Source organism: Aythya ferina, assembly GCF_964211825.1.
Source record: "Aythya ferina genome assembly, chromosome: 3".
Classification (NCBI taxonomy): Eukaryota; Metazoa; Chordata; class Aves; order Anseriformes; family Anatidae; genus Aythya; species Aythya ferina.
The window spans coordinates 27817677-27837624 of NC_140298.1; the positions used below are offsets into that span (position 1 = coordinate 27817677).

The 19948-nt window shown below is 35.5% G+C and overlaps 1 protein-coding gene across 1 annotated transcript in view; it reads left to right on the forward strand.

Moving 5' to 3' along the window:
* WDR64 (WD repeat domain 64) overlaps positions 1–19948 on the forward strand; it is a gene marked incomplete at both ends in the record, with an annotated part of 63223 nt that overhangs the window by 38911 nt on the left and 4364 nt on the right. The window contains 15 exon segments of the mRNA XM_084514997.1: positions 304–390; positions 393–442; positions 8368–8373; positions 8377–8494; positions 10379–10531; positions 11882–11940; positions 11943–12006; positions 12745–12748; positions 13941–13988; positions 13990–14031; positions 14159–14175; positions 15138–15199; positions 15604–15615; positions 15619–15713; positions 16500–16688. Of these exon segments, the coding sequence (XP_084371123.1) occupies positions 304–390; positions 393–442; positions 8368–8373; positions 8377–8494; positions 10379–10531; positions 11882–11940; positions 11943–12006; positions 12745–12748; positions 13941–13988; positions 13990–14031; positions 14159–14175; positions 15138–15199; positions 15604–15615; positions 15619–15713; positions 16500–16688 (1006 nt within the window).

Genomic DNA, 19948 nt, shown 5'->3' on the forward strand with positions numbered 1-19948 from the left:
TTTTAAATTAGTATTCTGCTTTTATGGCACTACCACATGTGCACCTGACATTCCTCTAAGAAAATAAAAAGCCTTGAAATGCTAATTAGTTATGTGATTTTAATGCAAGTATGAGGACAAATACTGAAAACATATCAAAACATAAGCTGGAATCCAGCTCTTAGAAGGAAAAGTTAGCACCCTTACGTGGGAGTTGCCTACATAGGGAAACCAGAAACTTATGAATATTAGTATCTCCATTAAGAAACTCACAGTGTTTGTGACTATTCAGTCTTTCTGAATATATGAATTCTTTTCTGTCAGGTCATGACAAATTCCTTCATTTGTGTCATCCTTGTATTAATAGCAGACCTACAGGGAAGCTATCAGGACACCGACACAGTGTTTTGGAATTGTGACAAATGAAAAACATCAGTATGTTATCAGCCTTTCTTCTGCAAAGGTTAAATTGTTTCATTAACTTCATGGAAATCAATGTTATAAACGCAAGTAGTAATGTGTTTTTGAGTAAGTATCTCTGGTAGCATCTAGTCCAAATTTCATTGCCTGTCAGTTAATTTATTTTAATTTAAAGGTAGAGTTTTAGCTTAATATTTCCAAATTATTTTATATTGAGGAACAAGACTAAAATATAAGTATTTGACCTTTCTGTATGTGCAAAAATAGTATTTATGATAGTAGATATTAATATTCTGATATACTCTGTATCACTTTGGCAGCTGACAGAATTATAACATAACTGCTATCTGAATGCTTCGGTCATGATCATCTGCAACAACTTTCTACAGCTTCATTTACCCCTCTCTGCCTGTCAGCCTGCTAAATCTGTAGGTGGATTTTTTCTTACATTGGTCTCTCCATACACTGTGTTCAGATCTCAGCCTCTTTCTGAATGGTGTCTGAATTAGAAGACACTGCTCCAAAATATTGTTAAGACAAAAATACAAATAGCATCAATAGTAAAATTTCTTTAGCCATATACTGTAAGACTTGGCTGGAAATTGGTGGGTTTCATTTAAATTATTGGTGGAATCATGGCGTCAATGCTTTATCTTATTTTGTCAAGTTAAGACTGTTCAGGAGAAAATAAAAACATCTAAAAACTTGTGCAAAAATAAATGAAAAGCTACTGAAGTGGTAGTTGCTCCATAAAAGGCTATGGAGCTCTTTCAAATATAGTCCTATGCAATATTCTCAATATTCCGTAATATTCAGTATTTTTATTAACATCTGCAGTGATGGAATAGCGAGTATGGATGCTAGATTAACCAATTGCCTCAGGTTGAATAAGGGCTGCAAGCCACGGGCAGAAATATTAGAGTACTGAATGGGTATTAAAATTGAAGGTATGATCTGTGGCAAAAGTCAGTTGCGTCCTATAAAGTAATAAGGACCAAATATAGGTAGTCAACTGAGATATCCAGCTTTTTGATGTGTTATGTAGGAAATATTACAAATCTCTCTGTATAGTGTGTCCATGCTGCTCCTCTGCCACAATTGCTTACCATTGCTCATTGAGGTGGAGTAAATACCGTGTTTTCACATCTTTAATCCTATTCTTAAAATAAACTATACTCTTCTGAATGGGCTTAAATTAAATAATCAGAAATATGTCATTTTCAAATAATCCTTGAACCATAGCCATTCCTCCTTCCTCACTTGTATAGATCTATACTTGTCTTTTCTGTAGGTAACTACATTTGCTGCAGGCATGCACCACTGCTGAACTAAAAAAGGTTTTGACAGATAGCCTGCAAGCTATGCATGTAGGAAAAATATAATAAGACATAAAACAAGACTTAAGGGGAATGAATGTACATGAAGATATCTATACAGGAAAAAAAAAAAAAAAAAAAAAAAAAAAAAAAAAAAAAGGAATGAAGTACCTTAGGAGATTTCTTGAGGTACTTTTGAGGTACTATCTGGGCCTTTCTATGATTCAATACAATACCTTTGGAGAGAAACAAAATCTATTTTACAAGACTCCAAGTATGTGGACTTTTATACCTGATCTTAATTAAACATACTTGAGTTGTGTCAATGACATCAGTAAAATCATTTGTACATGAATTTGTGAAAGTATATTCTAATTAAAAATTAACTTTGTGTCTTTAAATTGTGCTGTGAGTTATAAGTTACACTTCTCCTCAGAAGTAAAAAGAAATAAAGAGAAATTCCTATACTTTTAAAAGGCAGATAAATCTTGTGGTCGCAGTTGAAAGCTATATCAAAAAAGAAGAAATCCTTCACAGAGAAGTCTAAAGGACTTTACAGATAAAGTCATGATCACTCTGTGTCACAAAAATAAATAAATAAATAAATATTACGATATATAGATGATTTACATGGTTAAATCTTTGCATTAGGGGTAAGGTAGCTCTCTTGTCAGCACACTGAGCAGACAATAAAGAGACAAAAATGCAGAGCCTTTACACAGTCTCAGCCATTATATAGCACCCAGTAAACTGTCTGCAGGCTCATTAGTTTACAATTAGACTCACTGTTCCATATTACCCACTTTAAATTCTTTCCATTATTCCACCATAATTTGGAAAAGGAAGTAACCTTATATATTACCAGTCTTGTGGTTATAATAATATGCTTAGAGCTAAATCCTCCTTCCCTTAGCCTCACATGTAATCCTATTGACATCAGTTTGCTCCTAAGTCTTCTAATAACTACAGGGAGTTGTAGTACTTTGCAGGATCACCTTCAGGGATCATAGGAAACACAGCTGCGCTCTCTGCAGGTAACTCACTCATTTTAAATAACACGACAACAGAACTGCAGTTTGGCCTCTGCTTCATGCCTGGTGATTTTTGTCTTTGAGGGCTCAGACTTTCTGTGTGAATTTGTAACTTTGTCACTTCAGCCTTCCACAACAGCCTCCTCATGATAACCCAGCAAGACAGTGTTCCTGAGCCTGAACTTTATTGTACGAAGAGTATGTAAAATATTTATTTAACAATTTTGTCTTATTTCCCAACTTTTTTCTAACTCCATCTTCTGTTACCATTTCAGTTGGTAAGATCATAGAATCATAGAATCATAGAATAGCTTGTGTTGGAAGGAACCTTAAAAATCAACCAATTTCAACCCCCCCGCCATAGGCAGGGATGCCACCCACTACATACAGTTGGCCAAGGCTTCATCCAGCCTGGCCTTGAACACCTCCAGGGGTGGGGCATCCACAACTTCTCTTGGCTACCTCTTCCAGTGCCTCACCACCCTCTGAGTGAAGAACTTCCTCCTAATGTCTAGTCTAAATCTCTCCTCTTTATAAGATGAATCTTCTGCTTTGTGTGTGTGTGTGTGTGTTAAGAAAAATAGAAGAGAAAGGTGTTGCTGGTCTTTATATGCTCTCAAAACATAGACTTTAGACTAGATGGAAAAGATAGTTCAGGCTTTTTAGTGTGTTCTGAGATTTGGGGATTGACAAAGTAGTACTTGAGAGAAAAGTGTTTATGTATGCAAATATACACATTTAAAAATGTTAAGGGGTGTCAAAAAGCTTTGGCAAGAACTCACTTTGAATTCTGGAGGGATTCGGTTCCAATTTTGCTCTGTGTCTGTGAAAAAAACATCTGTAGCTATGGGGTTTTGCCATTAGGTTGAGAGATGAATGATACAAGAAGAACACCTGAGAAAAGAGGGGAGTGATCCAGGCTGCAGTCCTGGAAGGATGGCAGACTAGCTTGTTAAAGCTGTTGCAGCAAATATAGGAGAGAAAGACAACATGCACTCCTGGAATGCCGCTCTGTGCCTACTACCTACTGTGTGAAGGAAGCTGGCCCCAGTGAGGGAACACAAGCAAAAAACCCTGCATCCCAAACAACACAACATCCATATTCAAAAGGTATGCCTGTGGGTCAATGCCAATTCTCCTAATATGCAAATTGAACCAACAAGTTTTTTCATTAATATAAGAGTGTTGTAGACACAGCTCAGCTTTTCCTCTAAGGTGGAACAGTGGGAAAAAGAAAAGTCATTTTCAAAAGCATTTGATGCTCCACCTCCTCTCTATTGTGTTTTGTTTGCAAGTCTGTGTGTGATTTCAGAAGACATAGTCAAGCATTTTGCCATAAAGAGTATGTTTTCACAGGGCTTCAGTGATTCCTGGTGTTTGTCATGTCGATGTGGAAATTTTTATAAATCTTTAATAAATACACAGAACAACACTGTTTTAACGAAACGTTCCTAAGGCAACTCCCCCAGTCACCTCCTGGTTTCAAACTAAGCATGCCTTTCATTTCCGCTCTTTGCACATGCATTCATGCAGTTATGTGTGCTGATACAGATGAACAGCAGTGACATTATATCTCACGGCCATGCTGGTGATGCCTTGTGTTAAAATTACTCATGTGAAACAGTGGCTTATATAATGTCCCCATCCTGTGCCCCTCGGCTGGAAAAGGAAGAAGGCCTGAAGGAAGGGAAGAGATTTGTGAAAGCTGTGAGGGACCCAGGTTTTTGCTTCAAGTGACCACGTATTCTTAATGTGGTATTGGCATTAGTGGCTAAACAAAGAGCAAGAAAGGGCACAAGAGGCTCTGATATTTACTTGTGCTGTAAAATAATTTTCTCATTGCTTTGATGAAATAAGACATCAAGCTTATGTCTTGATTGTTGTTTACTTGAAAAAGCCATGTGATTGTTAAAATTGTGTGTCTTCAATTTTTTTTTCTAGTTCTACTTTGTAATGGATCTGGATGATGTCTCTGGAAAGGTTATTATGTCTTTGTTCAGTGACTTATTCTTTTCTCCTGAGTGGAGTATCTCTATAGATACATACTTGTGATAAATCTTCAGTTCTTAAAGCTATTTTTATACCTTCTAATTGTGACTGTGCCAGAAATGATCTTTGAGATCTACCCTTACTTTCTCAACTTTTTATTTCTTCTCTTTCTATTTCTGCTGGTCTACTTATTTTAGACAGATAAACAGTTTCTTCATTTTTCTGTTCAACTGGGTTTCCTGGTTTTCAGAGGCATTCTCACTACTTATTTTTCCATGAAGCTATTCCTTTTGTAAGCTTCAGAGAGTGTCTGAATACATTTCTGAAATGTGGTCAAAAATCTAGTAGAGGAATTTGATGGGCATGGTTCTTCTGAAGCAATATGGTCTCAGAGAAAAATTAATCTCAGAAGCTCTTTAGAGCCTTTTCCTTTTGCATTTTCCATGCAACAAACAATATAATCGGGAGAAATTTTCTTTCTACTTAAAATTCGGAAACATTCATGTATGAATTTCTCTCTGTTGCCAGAACTGATCTATTTAAACACTGGTGTATCTGTTTGTTTTTTTTCCCTTCTATTGCAAAGTTTTGCTGGATCTTCTGTAACCTTCTTTAAAATTAGGTTATGGATGGAAATTTTAATAATCTCTAAAGCTTTGTATTTATCTCCTTTCTTGACACTGCATAACCCTTTCCATCCATTACTCTTTCCCTTATTTTTATTTTACAAACAGCGAACGGTCTTCCATTTTGTTTCTTTAGCAGCTTTTTTTTTTTTTTTTTCTACGCTGAGAGGCTATTTTAAGTGAAAAGAGAGATACTTCAACAATTCACAACATACAAACTAATGAACTTTCATTCTTAATTGTACAGTGTATGTCTTCTGAAGAAATAATTGCTGGGAATTGCATTGAACTTTTTATAACATTAATGTAAGCACAAGTGAAGTCTTCTTAATTATCAAAAACATATTTAAGGAGAGGGCATACTGCCTGTGGATTATAATAGACACATACTATGTTCAAGAGAAAAATAAACAGAATTCTAAATGAAGAAGGGAATAGGATATAATGAGGAAAGCTGAAAAAGTCTAAACTTGTGGTTTATGTTTCAGATTGTAACTTGCTGTATGTCTTTGGGAAACACTTTCTCTGCTTATAGTTGTAAAATGATATATTTTTTTCATTAATTAATTATATATTAAAAAACAAAACAAAACAAAAAAAAACATGGAAATGTTTAAGCTTTTATGTGATCAGAAAGACAGATATAAGTGGTATTCTGCAGACATCCCTAATGTTTCCAAAATTTATCTGATCCCAAATTTGCAGAGAAAGTATTTATTTCTTAGGGATTTATTTCTTTTGTTTTCAAATGTCTTTGTATTACATAGGGATTTACATTTTGAAACTTTTTTCTTTTTTTTTTTTTTAATTTTCAGCAATGAAAGCTGTTTTTGATTGTAGCCGGTTTTGTTATAAGGTTGACAGATGTCATGTTCTTGTTTCTTCCTCAGAGTTCTTCCTGACAGATTTCTATGTTGGTATTAGGCAATATGGGCTAAAAGCAATTACTTTGCAAATCAATACAACTTTAACAATAATTTAATACCATCTCTTCTGCAAGTTACCAACATTTCTAGGTCAGCGGCACCCTTACAGTGGTCAATTTAAATTATACATCAAATAGTGTTTCTTGGCATTTCTGTTATGAGACTGGCTGTAAGTCATTTCCTGTTAATGGCATAACTTCTTAATGACCTCAGTAAGTACCTTATGTCATTAAAACATTTATGAAATGTTCTGAAAGTGATGAACAGAATTCTATATTCTTTTTTCTGTCTAATCTCTTTCATTTTTTTCTAAGGTGCCAGCTGTTGTACTATCTAATATATCAATCAGAAATAAAACAAGTCATTTTTAAATAAACTTCCAGTCTCACTGTCCAGTGACTGGTCCTCTAATTACACTTGTATCTATTCTTGTTGGGTTATGGCATCTGATCAGGACAGTTTCATGAGGCTTACTGGACTTTCTACACAGTAGGCAAGCTAGTATAGCAACAAGGCTGCTTTTAGCTGTGGGTAAATTAAGTAGGTTCTCAGGAATAAAAATGCAAGAATCTGCACCCAACATGCAGATAAGTTTGGATTTGTAACTACCTTTACCATAATGTTTTTCACCATATAGCAGATTCTGGAAAGAATCAAGAAATGGATGCACATTACAATCCCTTAAGATTTTTCCTAGGATTTTTTTTTTCAACATTATCAGATCTCCAAAATTATTGCTCTTTTAGAGAAATAGCACTCCAGCCCCAGTCATGGCTCTCTGGTTGCTTCTTGTTTACTGGCCAAGGCTATGAAGTTAAAAGTTGAGTGATTGCATCAAGATCATCTAAGGAAACCCATAGAGATCTCCACTGAGTTTCAAGGCTAAGAATAAGGAACAGCTGAGAGAAGAAAATATCCACGGATTGTAGTCCAGGAAGCTGAATTATTCATGTAATATTTCTTTCTTCCTGAGATGCAGTTTAGTTATCAAATTCAGCTGAATATTTCATGGGTTTGTGCTTATGTGTTTTATGGGCTAACATTCTATGGAGCATTTCATCCAAAGATTCAAAGACCTTTGTCAAAGTCCGCAACATTCCAAGTATTGATGGGAACATTTGTGTTAAAAATCCCAATTTGAAATGCAACACTACCTTTTAATAATACATGAATATAAACACCTTGCACAAATGCCTACATAAAACTACAGTTTTGTCAGCTGAATGAGAATTACATGCAGAGGTGGTGACAAAATAACTTTTGATAACATTGTAAGTCTATCTTGCTGGGAAATACGCTACACTAAAAACCGTGGGGTCTGAGAACCTACATCGTGATTTCTTGCAGAATTAATAGCAGTTTGCATGGGATAGCAACAAGTACAACATGGGTTTGATCAGGCAGGATGAATGAATGTTGCCAACATATTACTAACTAGTAATTCTAGAGTCTAAAGCAAATGCCATGTTGTCTGTTGAAACTGAAAGAACTATATACGGGTATAAGAAAGAACTATATCTGGTATATCTACTGTTCCGTAGAGGTTGGTAATGTGACTGTGGGCAGTCGCAGTTGCGTATACAGAGTACAAGAATTGTATGTGCATAAAAATGACCCATCTACAGGATGTCCTGATCCTGATTTCCTTCCAACATCTGCTGTCAGTCAAAGATTTCAGGAATTCCTGATGTGGAACCCTCTGAAATTTATCTTTGTATTATTTGACAAAATTTATTAGTCCAGTCCAGAATACAAGCTTTTAAACTATCGGCATTTGTCTGTACTTGACTGAAAAGCATGACACAATGGAATCATTTTGTTATTAAGGAGTAGAATTGATTCTCAGGAGATCTGGTTCTCCTGTGGACTTCTCAGGTCAATATTTCAAGACTCAGCCTTTCTGTGCCGTTTAATTAAAATGACAATAAAGATGTCTTCAGTGTTTGTCTTACTTATTTGGGGATGTAACAATTAACAACATGATCTGCATTAGAGGGTATATTATTTTTGTCATGCAAAAAGAGTAGTTGAAAATCCAATCATGATACAGTATTAGGTTTTCTCCCCCACTCCTCTCTAGCTTTTTTGAGTGTGGAATAGACAGACCCTTTCAATGCTTCAGGTTTTTCATGATAATCAAGGGATTCCTGGAGAGTTGGAGACTCTTGCCATGGTATTTGACAATGATAGTGGCACATTGATTGCAGGTATGCTACTGTAATTAAAGTGTGAGAGCATCCCCCTTCTAGAATGTGGTTTCCCTTATGATTGCATACTACTGAAGTTGAATGCAGGAATAAATTATATGAGATGTATAGAATACTGTGCATTCAGCGTATTTGCACATTAAGACCATCTTGAAGTATGTCTTGTTATATGTTGTGCTAATTTCAATGTGGAAATATTTATGAAAATATCCAGCATGGGAATTAACAGCAGGAACCAGAGGAAATGAGGAAGGCTTCTCTGAAAGCAAGGTGAAGCTTTTTTAGAAACATTAAGCTACATGTAATTTCTTGACTCCATAGCAAGGAGCCTGGAACCTCTGAAGGCCCAGAGATCTGCAGGTGTCCCTAAGGATTTTAGACTTCTTTATTTAGGGCAGAGAACCTAGAAACCAGCGGCTTTTTCTGTCCCAGAAACATGGTCTCTGAAATCCTGGAGTCCTCAGCTTTGAACCTGTCCTGGGGCTATAGACGTCTGAGGATTATCAGGGAAATAAGGTCATTGTCTTTGGAGACAGCTTTTTCTGTCCTTGCAACAAGAACAAGGCACAAAGCTTGTCAAATCTGAAATGAACATGAAATTTCTTATTTTCAGTGACCCGGCAGTTTCTGCTGAATATTTGTGTCAATAAACCTGTTTTAGAAGCCTAAATATATACATCGGATGAGAGTTCACAAATGGTTGCATGTATTTTGGAATTGGCTAAGCATTGCAAAGCTTAAGAAACTTTATCTTCTAGGTCTTATTTAAAAAATGGTCCAAATACTAATCAGAATACTTTTTAAAGATATTTCATTACTAAAAGGTACAGATGGGATCTTCAATTCAAATTTAAGTTAGTGAGATTTTCAAGGTTTAGTAATCTAGTGATTTTACATAGCTAAGTCCTTGTGAAAATGAGATGGCTTTGCCCTTATAAACAATGATTGGAGCAGTGCCTAAATATCTGTAAAAATCTGGCCCTGAATTCTGTTAATGATTCCATTAAAAGGTTAAGTAAATGTTCCCTTGCTCCTGAACAGGGCAAGAGACTGAGGTTATATGTGAGCAAATTAATCCTTATTGCTATGTACCTGACTTTACAGAGATTTTCAGTTATTGGTTCACTAAAATCAATAAATCATGGCTCACCTTCATGCTTCATTGAATATTGCCGCAGCTTTCCTTCTGTGCCCATTTCCAAGCTGCTGGACTGTGTGCCTGGGCTCATGCCAAGTATTAGGCAATTCTGCTCTTTCCTGCATGCTCACTGCTGACTGCTGCTCCTCTGCTGGTAGAAGAGCAATTCAGGAATTGGAATTAGAGGCTGGATTGTGAGCCTGCATTGTAAAAACCTTGCCCTTTCCTTTGTCTTGTCTTCCCCATCTGTCTTTCTGTTATGCAGCCCTTCAGATCAGAGGGCACTGGAAGGTGCAATGCCGTTCAGACCTGCAGTGCTGTATAAAAGAAGGTGCTGGAAAGACCTCATTGGCTGCAGCTAGAATTGCCTTATCTCTAAGACAGTGGTTACCAGAATTTATTTTAGTGATATACTTGCCAGTTCATATTTCATTTATTTGGGTTCCATTCCGACCCACTGTGGTCCAGGGGGATTTACCACTCTTAATGATCTTGGATTCAGGGTATCAATCCCATAAAAGGTAGGCAGGTGGTTGTTTAAGGCAGGGAAATACTTAGCTGTTGTTTAACTGATGTCTTGTGGGGAGCATGGGTAAATGTTTTCTCTTTTCAGAAAACAGACAAGACTTTCTTCTCAAGAAACAGACAAGATTCCTTATGCCCTTCAGAAGAACTCAGAAGAATACCATGTCCTAAATTAAACCTTTCTATAATGTATATATTCTCACTTGTCTCACCATATGCAGGTTCAACTGTCATTGATATTTATCCCCCAACTCACATGATACAAGATATGAAACAGGTTCCACAGACACATGAGAAAAACATCAGTGTTCTGGCTTACAACAGGACTTTTCACCGAGTCCTCACTATCTGCTCTCAGTCAATACGGAAGGTGAGTGTAAGTTGTCATCTGAAATAGTCCTGGCTATCAACTGAAATAGTCTCAGGTTGTTGTTTATTTTGTTTGTTTGTTTATTACAAATAATTGATCGGGCACTTAGATAAGTGATTAGTGTTTATTATTCAAAGTGTTTGTTTTGTGACTATTCTTATGCTCAGATTCTTCTGGGAAGTGGTAGCCATGATAAACAGGATATATATAGTTCAACAGCATTTTTTTGTCAGAAAACTGCTTTGCTGACCGCACTACAATTGCTAGGCAGATTGAGCAAGGTTTCAGAGGCTCTGGATTTAGTTAGGATTTATTTCCTTTGGCCACATTTTGATTCACCTGTTCTGTGATGAACAGTGTCAAGAGTAGTGAAAGTCCATTGGCCACCTAATATCTCTAAAGGAAAATTTAAAATGCCACGATGTCAAAATGTGCATCCAATTCATAATTCATGCAAACACAATTACACGTTATTCAGAAGGCATATCTGATGAGCATCTCCTCAAATTTAGGAAGTGTTCGAGTCCCAGACAGCTTAGTGGGATGTAAAAGTACTTTAGACATTCTATGGATTGGTATAAAACATAAAAGAGACTTTGTAAAAACAGTACTGGGTAAAAGATACTACTCTTGGATAAAAAGATTCTTTAATTCTAAAATTGAAAAGTTCCTCTGGTACATACAATGTGGCTAAACTACAGAACCTCATTTTTTGTCCTTTCATTCTCCTGTTGTTCTTGTTCTTTTTTCTGAATCTGATTCTTTTTGACTAGCAGTTCTGGAGACAATTTTCTGACTTCCATGGATCCTTTTTTAAAAAATTTCCTAGAACATCTTGTTCTGAGCATTCAGGATATCGAGTCATACAGTGAGGGAAAAGCATTGAATATAATAGCCAGTTAACAAGAAAAATAAAGTGAAAGAGATGTCTCTCATTTGTTGCTTTTTATCACAACATTATTTGTGTTGAAGCTGTAATGAAAAGATTAATTTACCATTTACGTTTGAACCTCTAAAAATAGTCACCATGCAAGTGTAAGAAAATCCATAGGCAAATATAATGAATTGTTACAGGTATGCTGAGGATCTGCAGTTTTGTTCATTGCTGATGGGGTTAAGTGGCAAGATTTATAGGGTGAAGTAGGTTCTCTTATTGGGCCAGTTGGTGATGCATGCGATTCCTTTGCTTGTTTGTGTAAAGGTTTGTCTATATTGTACATTCAATAAAGATGTTATTTCTCATTGTAAATCCCCACCTTCTTTAGGTCATGATGGCTACAACACCAAGAACAAATTGTGTGAGGAGTTTTAAAGGATGTACTACAAATAATTATTTTATTTTATTTTTTTTAAGTCTGGGACCTAGAAACAGGATATCAAATATATCAGATTGAAGATGCACATGGGCTTAAGCCATTGAAGTGACCTGTGCAGCCATTGAAATAAATGGTTTTTATCTTGCTACTTGGGCATGGGATGGTAAAGCAATTAAATAATTATTACCTTTTTATTATGTTTATGTTAAATGACAAATGGCATGAGTGATCAGAACTTGGCTGCTGGGGCTCTGTTACTTTGCTTGCCTATTGGTCTATGGAAGGCTATCTGCAAAGCTGTTTGTCTGAAAAGGTGTTTCCTCATAGGTCTTAGGGCCTAGATCTTTATAGCACTGTAAGTAAATGGCTCCAAATGCATGGTAGGTTTTATTTTTATTTTATTATTATTATTATTTTGTAGTGTCTAAGCTCAATTTTGTGGTAAACATCAGAATATATCTCTCTCTGTGTTTCCATTTTTTTAACCTTGTGTTATTTAGCATACATCAGTTATAGATGATGTGAAAAGAGCTCTCCAATATATTCACATGTGCTACACTGAATTCTGCAACAAACCTTAATATTTTTGTGAGCTGTTAACATAGCAGAATAATACTTCTCACATTCAAATATTCATGAGTGCACGCACACCTGAAGTATTAAAACATGAAAAATATGAAAGCTTTCTTTTCTTTCCAAAGAAAAATATGAAAGAGGAAATGCCCTTTTTCCATTCAGAATACTGACTAATGTTTATTACTTGTACTTGGCTACAGAGACTAAACCCCGTTATGGATTTTAAGAGCATGACAAAAGGTGAATGCTATCAAGTCCCACACAACTGGAGCCATGTAACAGCTGCTTCACTTAAGCTAATACTCTAGCTCCTTTTTCCCACTAGCTGTGTGAGACAAGTCCAGCAACCAGCAATAGCATTTTGAAATATCTATTCTTCCATATAGACTATTTACAGAAAGATAGGCAATTTGAGGAGAAAGATGAAAAAAAAAAAAAATCCCTAAGGCTGTGAGTGTCACTAATCAATTTTGCCTAGTTCTAGCAAACACTTTAAACAGATCAGTAGCAATAATTCAAAAATACTTATTGCTTTTTTTTTTTTTTTTTTTTTTGGCCTTTAAATTAAGGGGGGGGTTTGAAGTGGCATGAATTGAAAACTTGTTTAATTTTCTTCAGTTCAAAGAGTACAAAGGTTGATCTGGGGAAAATGCTCATTTCAACTTGAAATGTTTAGCTCTCAGATACTTGGAAGAAAGCGGAAATGAAAAGTTTTGTTTCACAGAAAAAAAAAAAAAATCCTCTGTTGATAGTCCTCTTCACTCAATAAGCCCATGGTACATGTCAGTCCATTGGAGACATAGACTCAATTCCTATTTCTGTCTAGATGGTTTTGAACCTACAGGTCCCACAAGGGTTTTTCAAATATTATGCTACAGGATATAACGCAGCACAAAAGGCAAAGGGGAATTGTTTCTCTTAGAGCAATTCCAGTTTGCATTGTATTCTTAACTGTGCAGGGAACCACAAGATAAGAATGATCTGTGCACCCAGGTCAAAGCTGAAATCTCTTTGTACCATAGGTAGTAAAAACAACTTCTGTTCTGGCTTTATCTCTTCTTTTTATTTATTTATTTATTTTTTAACCTCCTCATGTATGAGGGGGAAATCATTGTTTTGTAAGTACAGTATTTTACTCATAGTTCATACATGACTGTCTTGAATGCCAGAAACAATGTACTTTTCTAACATTAATGTAGCTGGTTAACTTTGACATAAGTTACTTCACTTTTCTTTTAAACACTAATTCTCAAGAAAATACTTGGCTGAATGAAATGTACACCATTGCACTGGGTTTCTGTTTTTCCTGTTACAGGCACATTCTTTACCTACTCTTCACTGTCATTAATGCATCATAACTGATTAACTAATTTTGAAAAACTATGTCTAAAACTTTTAGGTTACTTACATTTGGGGAAATAAAATGTTTAAATTTTTAGATTTTGAATAAAGTCTACAACCTTTTCTGGGAACAATACACAACCTATCTGATATATCTGGTACAAACATCTTCATTTTCAGGTGTAAAATTAATGAGAATAGCCAAGCTTCAATTCCTCAAGCATCTGGTAAATGCCGTGTTGTTCCTTGTACATAGTGCTTCCTCTTCCAGGTAACTGCGTGCCTTGTATCTTTCACCATGACAGGTGTGCTCATTTGGAATTCTGTTGTATTAAACTGATGTAATTTTTTATCTAAGATAGCATATTTAAACTGGGTTGCTGCTCTTATGCTGTCAGAATTTGGATGGATCAAGGTTTGGTTTTTGGTTCTGCTGTTGTTGTTTTATTTTTTTTTTTGATTTGTTTCAAAACCAAGCAAGAGTTTGAAGCTGGTGCTGAAAATGAAGAGGATTTTCCATTCCCCATTGATTCAAATCTGTACATGAGTTCAGGAAGGCAGCGTGCACTGAAAATGATTTTTTTTATTCATGGAAAAGTAACCACCCTATTACCTATTCATCTGATACTCTCCCTTTGTCCTTTTGTGGTCGTGCCTCTGAGCATATATACTTCTCATGACTTTTGCACCCTTCTCTTCTTTCTGTAGTGCTACTACTAAATTCTTGTTCCCGTTATAGATTTTCCTTTTTAGAAGGTCAACTACTCTATCAGCCTCCTTGCTTGCTTGCAGATGTACAGTCCTAGAAACCAAATGTGATCAGTATGAAGGCTGGAATTACACAAAAGATTCCTGTCTAGTAGTAGAAACAAGGGAGATAACAAGCAACCACATCAGGAAACAGGGAGTTTTCTCAGGAAACTAAGCAGTAATGGGTCATAAGGAAAATGGTTCTTTGATTCTAGTTTCACATGGGTGTACTGGGAGGTTGTAAAAGATTAAGCTTTCATTATGTATGCATATCATCAAACAATATCCATTTTACCAGCATTGAAATATAGTTCAATCCCTAAAAAACTCCCTAGAAAACTGTCTGGACAAGATTAATCTTATTTTTTACTCTTGTCATTCAAGGAAAAAAACAACTTTACATTTTTCCATTTCAAATATATTCAAAGATACATTACTCACAAATAGTATTTGTATTTGTTTGCATATTAATAAATAGTACATTGTTTTCTACTTTGTGTGCTTGACAATGACCTGAAATCTTTTCATCATTCTGCTCAGCATTTATCAAGAGCATATGGTAGCAACAAGCAAATGTGTGGCAATAATGAAATGTATTGATTTTTTCTTTTTTTCTTTTTTAATCAGAGGGATGTATTATGCGCTGGAGCATTGTGTCATTCTTAGAAGATCCACAAAATAGCAAAAGAATAAGGAAAAATCTGATATATTTTCTTAACCTGAACAGTATAAGAGGGTAAGACAAATAGAGAAAAATGGATTCAGACTTCTACAGGGACTAAAACTGTTTCCTGAACATAAAGGTCATGTCTTTTGCTTTCAATAATAATTTGATGCTGTGAAAAACAAGAGAAAACATAACTAAAATGCTGCCAGCATTATTCTAGTGTGTTCAAAGAGGTTATGTTAAGAATTTATTTATCCCTGTCCCCTGAGCAGTTTCTACCATGTGTCATTTCCAGCCTTTTTGTTGGAGGGAATAATATTTCACCTCTTAATTTTCAGACAGCCATATTGATGAACCCAGTAAGCCAGTAACCATGGTGGCATACAGAACTGCCTGAAATGTGGTTATGTTGCTTTTTTCCCTCAGCAAATAAAGGAGTAGCTCTGCTGGAGGGCACATTCTACTGAAGTGGTTGGCTTATTTCATGAAGAGGAGAAAAACGTGGTAGTGACAGCATCTGTTGATGGTTCAGTCAGGTACAAAATGATATAATACTTCTTAATTCTATGGCCAGTCAGTTGAACAGTCTCCAAAGGTCCTCTTCTTGCTAGACTTGCATATAGGCTAATAGGTGTGTTTTCTGTTCTGCACCTGCAAGAACGATTTTTTTAATGTAACACTTCCATTTTTCCCATGAAGTCATACCTTTTACAGACTGTCATTTTCTATCAACAAGGTGACCTTGAATGCATGGGTAACAGTCCCATATGACTTCCTTTTCTCAATCCATTTTAGCTTTCAGTACTTTCTAAGTTAACACGGGTCCTTAACATTACAATGTATCAAATTAAACCATTTCACTCTCAAGCCTTTTTATAGACAACTGCGTAATTCTTTCTTGGCTAGTAAGTACATTTGAAGTTTTTGTTTGTTTGTTTTGTTTTGTTTTTTAATTTTATGTTTATTGTTGGGGAGAGATTGCTAAGGAATTTTTGTGTAGATCCTACTGTGGTGGCAGTACCTTACAGTTAGAGCAGTTCAGGATATTGGTGCCTTTACTCCTCAATTTCTGATAAAAATGAACTGTGATTGTTTTCTGATTTTTCCAACATCCTTCTGAGATTATTTTTTCTCTCAAGTTATTTAAATGATAAACTGATCTTTAATATCGTGTGTTTTTTTTTTAATGACTTACACACTGCACTCTAGTACAATGCTGCAGAACCTGATCATGTATACAAACATTTTTCATGTTTGCTCCACTTCTAAAATGATCCATTTTTCCTTTCTGTCCTTTGGGAACACTTCTTCTATATCTATAGACTATGGCATGCCACAAATGAATGCTATCTTGGTTACTTTGGACAGCTCAGGAAGTTTGAATTATCAGACATCACTCAGTTGATTTTGCCTTGTGATGTTAATAGCTTTCCCATTATAATTAAAGAGGAAAGCAAGCATATGGAAAATAAAAAGAAATTTGAATATCCTCTAATGCTGGACATGGACAGGTAAGATCTTAAACATTTATATATAAGTATGACTTGGGGAACAGTTCTGAAAATATTATACTTAAAAAGCATCTTTTGACTGAAGGTCATAAAAATAAAAATAATTCCTATGAGGTATTCACTATAATCCTCTTTTTTTTTTTTTTTTTTTTTTTTTTTAAATTAATATGGTTTTACAAATCATTAATAAATCTCTTAGATGTTATAACTAGGTGGCTGTTAGGATTAGGTGATGGTCAGGATTTGAATTGAGTAATAGTGATGACTATATAATTGCTTCAGATTTTAGCCTTATTTAGAGTCTGTATGTTATGTATGTTAGCAGCCTGTTTCTCTTCTAATTGCACAAGCTGATATACTTCTGGGATCCCTAAAGCTTTATTGAAAAAGCTTAATGTGAATAGCTTCATCCCAGAAACAATCTTTCTGTTTAAAAAGTGGTCTTATTAAGTTTGCTGGGATGTTGTAGACATATTCACATACTCACATACTATAGATCATAACAGTCTGATACAGGCATGTTGTATGTTCAATAGCAGTTTTAATTCTAGGTAGAGTTCTCAAGGGATGTGGGTTGGCTACAAGACAAGCCAGTAATACTTGGTCCTTTAGCTAAGGCTGTAGGAAGTCAAATTTCTAGTCCTGGAGCTCCCTGTTTTATTAATCATTGGGTTAAGCAAATGCAGAAGCTACATGCACATGGTCTTTAGTGACAAGGCAATTCAAGCCTAGGAAAAAAATATTTCACAGCTTAAGAAAATCACACATGCTTTAATGTTAAGGTTTCATGTGCCATGTGCACTTTTTAGGCTGCCTTTTAACCAAAGCACTTTGGGACAATGGGAAAGCTCAAAGATCCTTTAGTGTTAGCCCATCTAGGCCAGTATCCTGGAAGCACTTATGATTACATATAGTTCTTACTAATGTGAGTAGTGCCACTGAAGTCAGAATAGTAACTCATCAGTGAAGAGAAGTTCTTGGCTGTGTTTGAAGGACTACTCCCTATAGTCCTTTTGAACAGGCAGCAACGAGGCTGAAACCTCTAGAATCAAAGATACTATAATTAAAGGCAGCTAACCTTAAAGAAACTTTGCATAAATGACATGCCTGTGTCAAACACGACTACTTTTTTAAGGACCCTTCAAATATTTCAGTAAAGGAAAACAGGTAGCATACATTTAAAACACAATAATTAGACTGGAAGCAAATGAGAAGCCTTTTTAACTGTGAAAAAAAAAAAAAAAAAAAAAAAAAACAGTCACATGCTGTGCAACAGAAAGTTTCAGTCTTATCATTCTATATGATCTGTATGCTGCCACCTCAAGAGTAGCTCAATTCTCTAGATTAATTGTACCAAATAGTATAATGGACAGGTAGCCTACTTTTGCTAGCCAATACTTATCCAAGAGTCAGTGTTACTTATATGTGCTAGGCTTTGCTCTTCACAGGATACAGGAGCTTCTCTTGGGTTAAGTCAACTTATCTTCCTGGTGTTAATACTGTTCCCTTATTGGATAGCTGTCATATAATTCACCAAGTTAATATTTTAGAATTTTTAATAATAATTCACATTATAAATGTTAATAACAGATATTCCCTAAATGTGCATATATATGAAAAGGTACAAACCCAGCTGAATAGCATAGGTGCTAGTTTAAATGACTGTCTCAGGTGACATACTGAAAAATGTCAGCAGGAAGACAGACCCATAAAGAAAAATTGTATCAGTTTCTCTCTGTAGTTTATGATTCCTTAGCTTGTGTGTTATGACATTTTTTCTGATTATAAAATTAAACTGTGTTAATCTGCACTGATAGATATTTTAATTTAGATCATTCCTTCTTGTGATTAACTTTGGAAACCAGATATATGACCAGAGGAAACTCTCTTTGTTATTACAGTGGCATAGAGGAATTGTAGTAAGAACTGAGAGAAATGATGAAAACCCATTATCAGACTGCACTCAGATTTGCTAACTAGTGTTTTATGTATCAATTTATCTAGCCTCCTAAAGATGACAAACCAGTGTCTGGATTGACAAAGTTTGATTGAAGCACTTTATGGCACCTTTGAAGCTCCCAATATAAATCATATTTTGATTATATGGAATAATTTACACATCAAAATAATTTTATTTTGAAGCAATTAAGAATGTCAAATTCAAAATTGCCACTTAGATAGGAGCATCTGATTTTTTTCTTTCTTCTTCTGCCTTATGTGCACAGGTGGAAATCATTGACCAGATAACCTTCAATTTCCTAAACATGTTGACTTAATTCAAGACTTGAAGTTTTTCAAAGCTTTGGCTTTTCCAAAGGTATGCAATGTATATGACAGATTTGTTTCTGTTCTGTGCAATATATTATGAATTGCAACTGCATTTCTCATTTATAAAACAGCCATAAATAACCCTATATATTCTCATTCAGTGGACAAGCTAGAACAAAAAATGCAGTAACAGAGAGATCAAAAAAATCAAAAATTCTGTGGTTTTCATTCTCATTGTTTCACGCTTCCAAGTTCCATTTATATGAAAGAACACAATGATTCACTTGCTTGGCTTAACAGCCTAAAAACAAACAAAAAACAACAACAATAAAATCTAGGATTCTCACATACTCCAACAGAAATCCTAAATATCCCAGTTCTACCTGAAGGGTGTGTGAAAATGCTAGAATGACAGTGGTTATGTATAATTGTTCTTTCAAGGTTCCCATGAAATCAGATTCCAAGAGAATCCTGAGTCAGTTTGGATATCATTATGAACAATTTCTATGCCTCTAACTGAATAATGGTCCATCTTTACTTGGCTTAGCCCTTAAAACTTCTTTTGTTGGAGTTGTACTAGAAAAGGGAAAAGATACAAATTCTATGGCCACTTGCAAAATAAAGAAACAAACAAAAAAACGGCTTCCATTAACACCTTTCTGACCATTCTCTCCCACCACTAAACAGCTAGTGAGGGGTATGAACTCAACATCCTCTCCTAAAATCTGTGGTACTGTGTCTCCTATGTACCACAATCTGTTATCCTAATGTGGTCAGCTAAGATTCAAACAGTAGTCAATAAAAGACATTATTCCATGTGACCATTTCTCTCAGTGTATCTTGGGTGAAATGATGACAAGGTGAGTGGAAGATACTTCTCTGTTGCTTATTGCCCTGTCTTACCACCTTGTACTGGGTCTGGCTGGAATGTTAACTTTCCCGGCAGCAGCCCATACAGTGCCGTACTCTGTACTTGTAGCTGGAACAGCAGT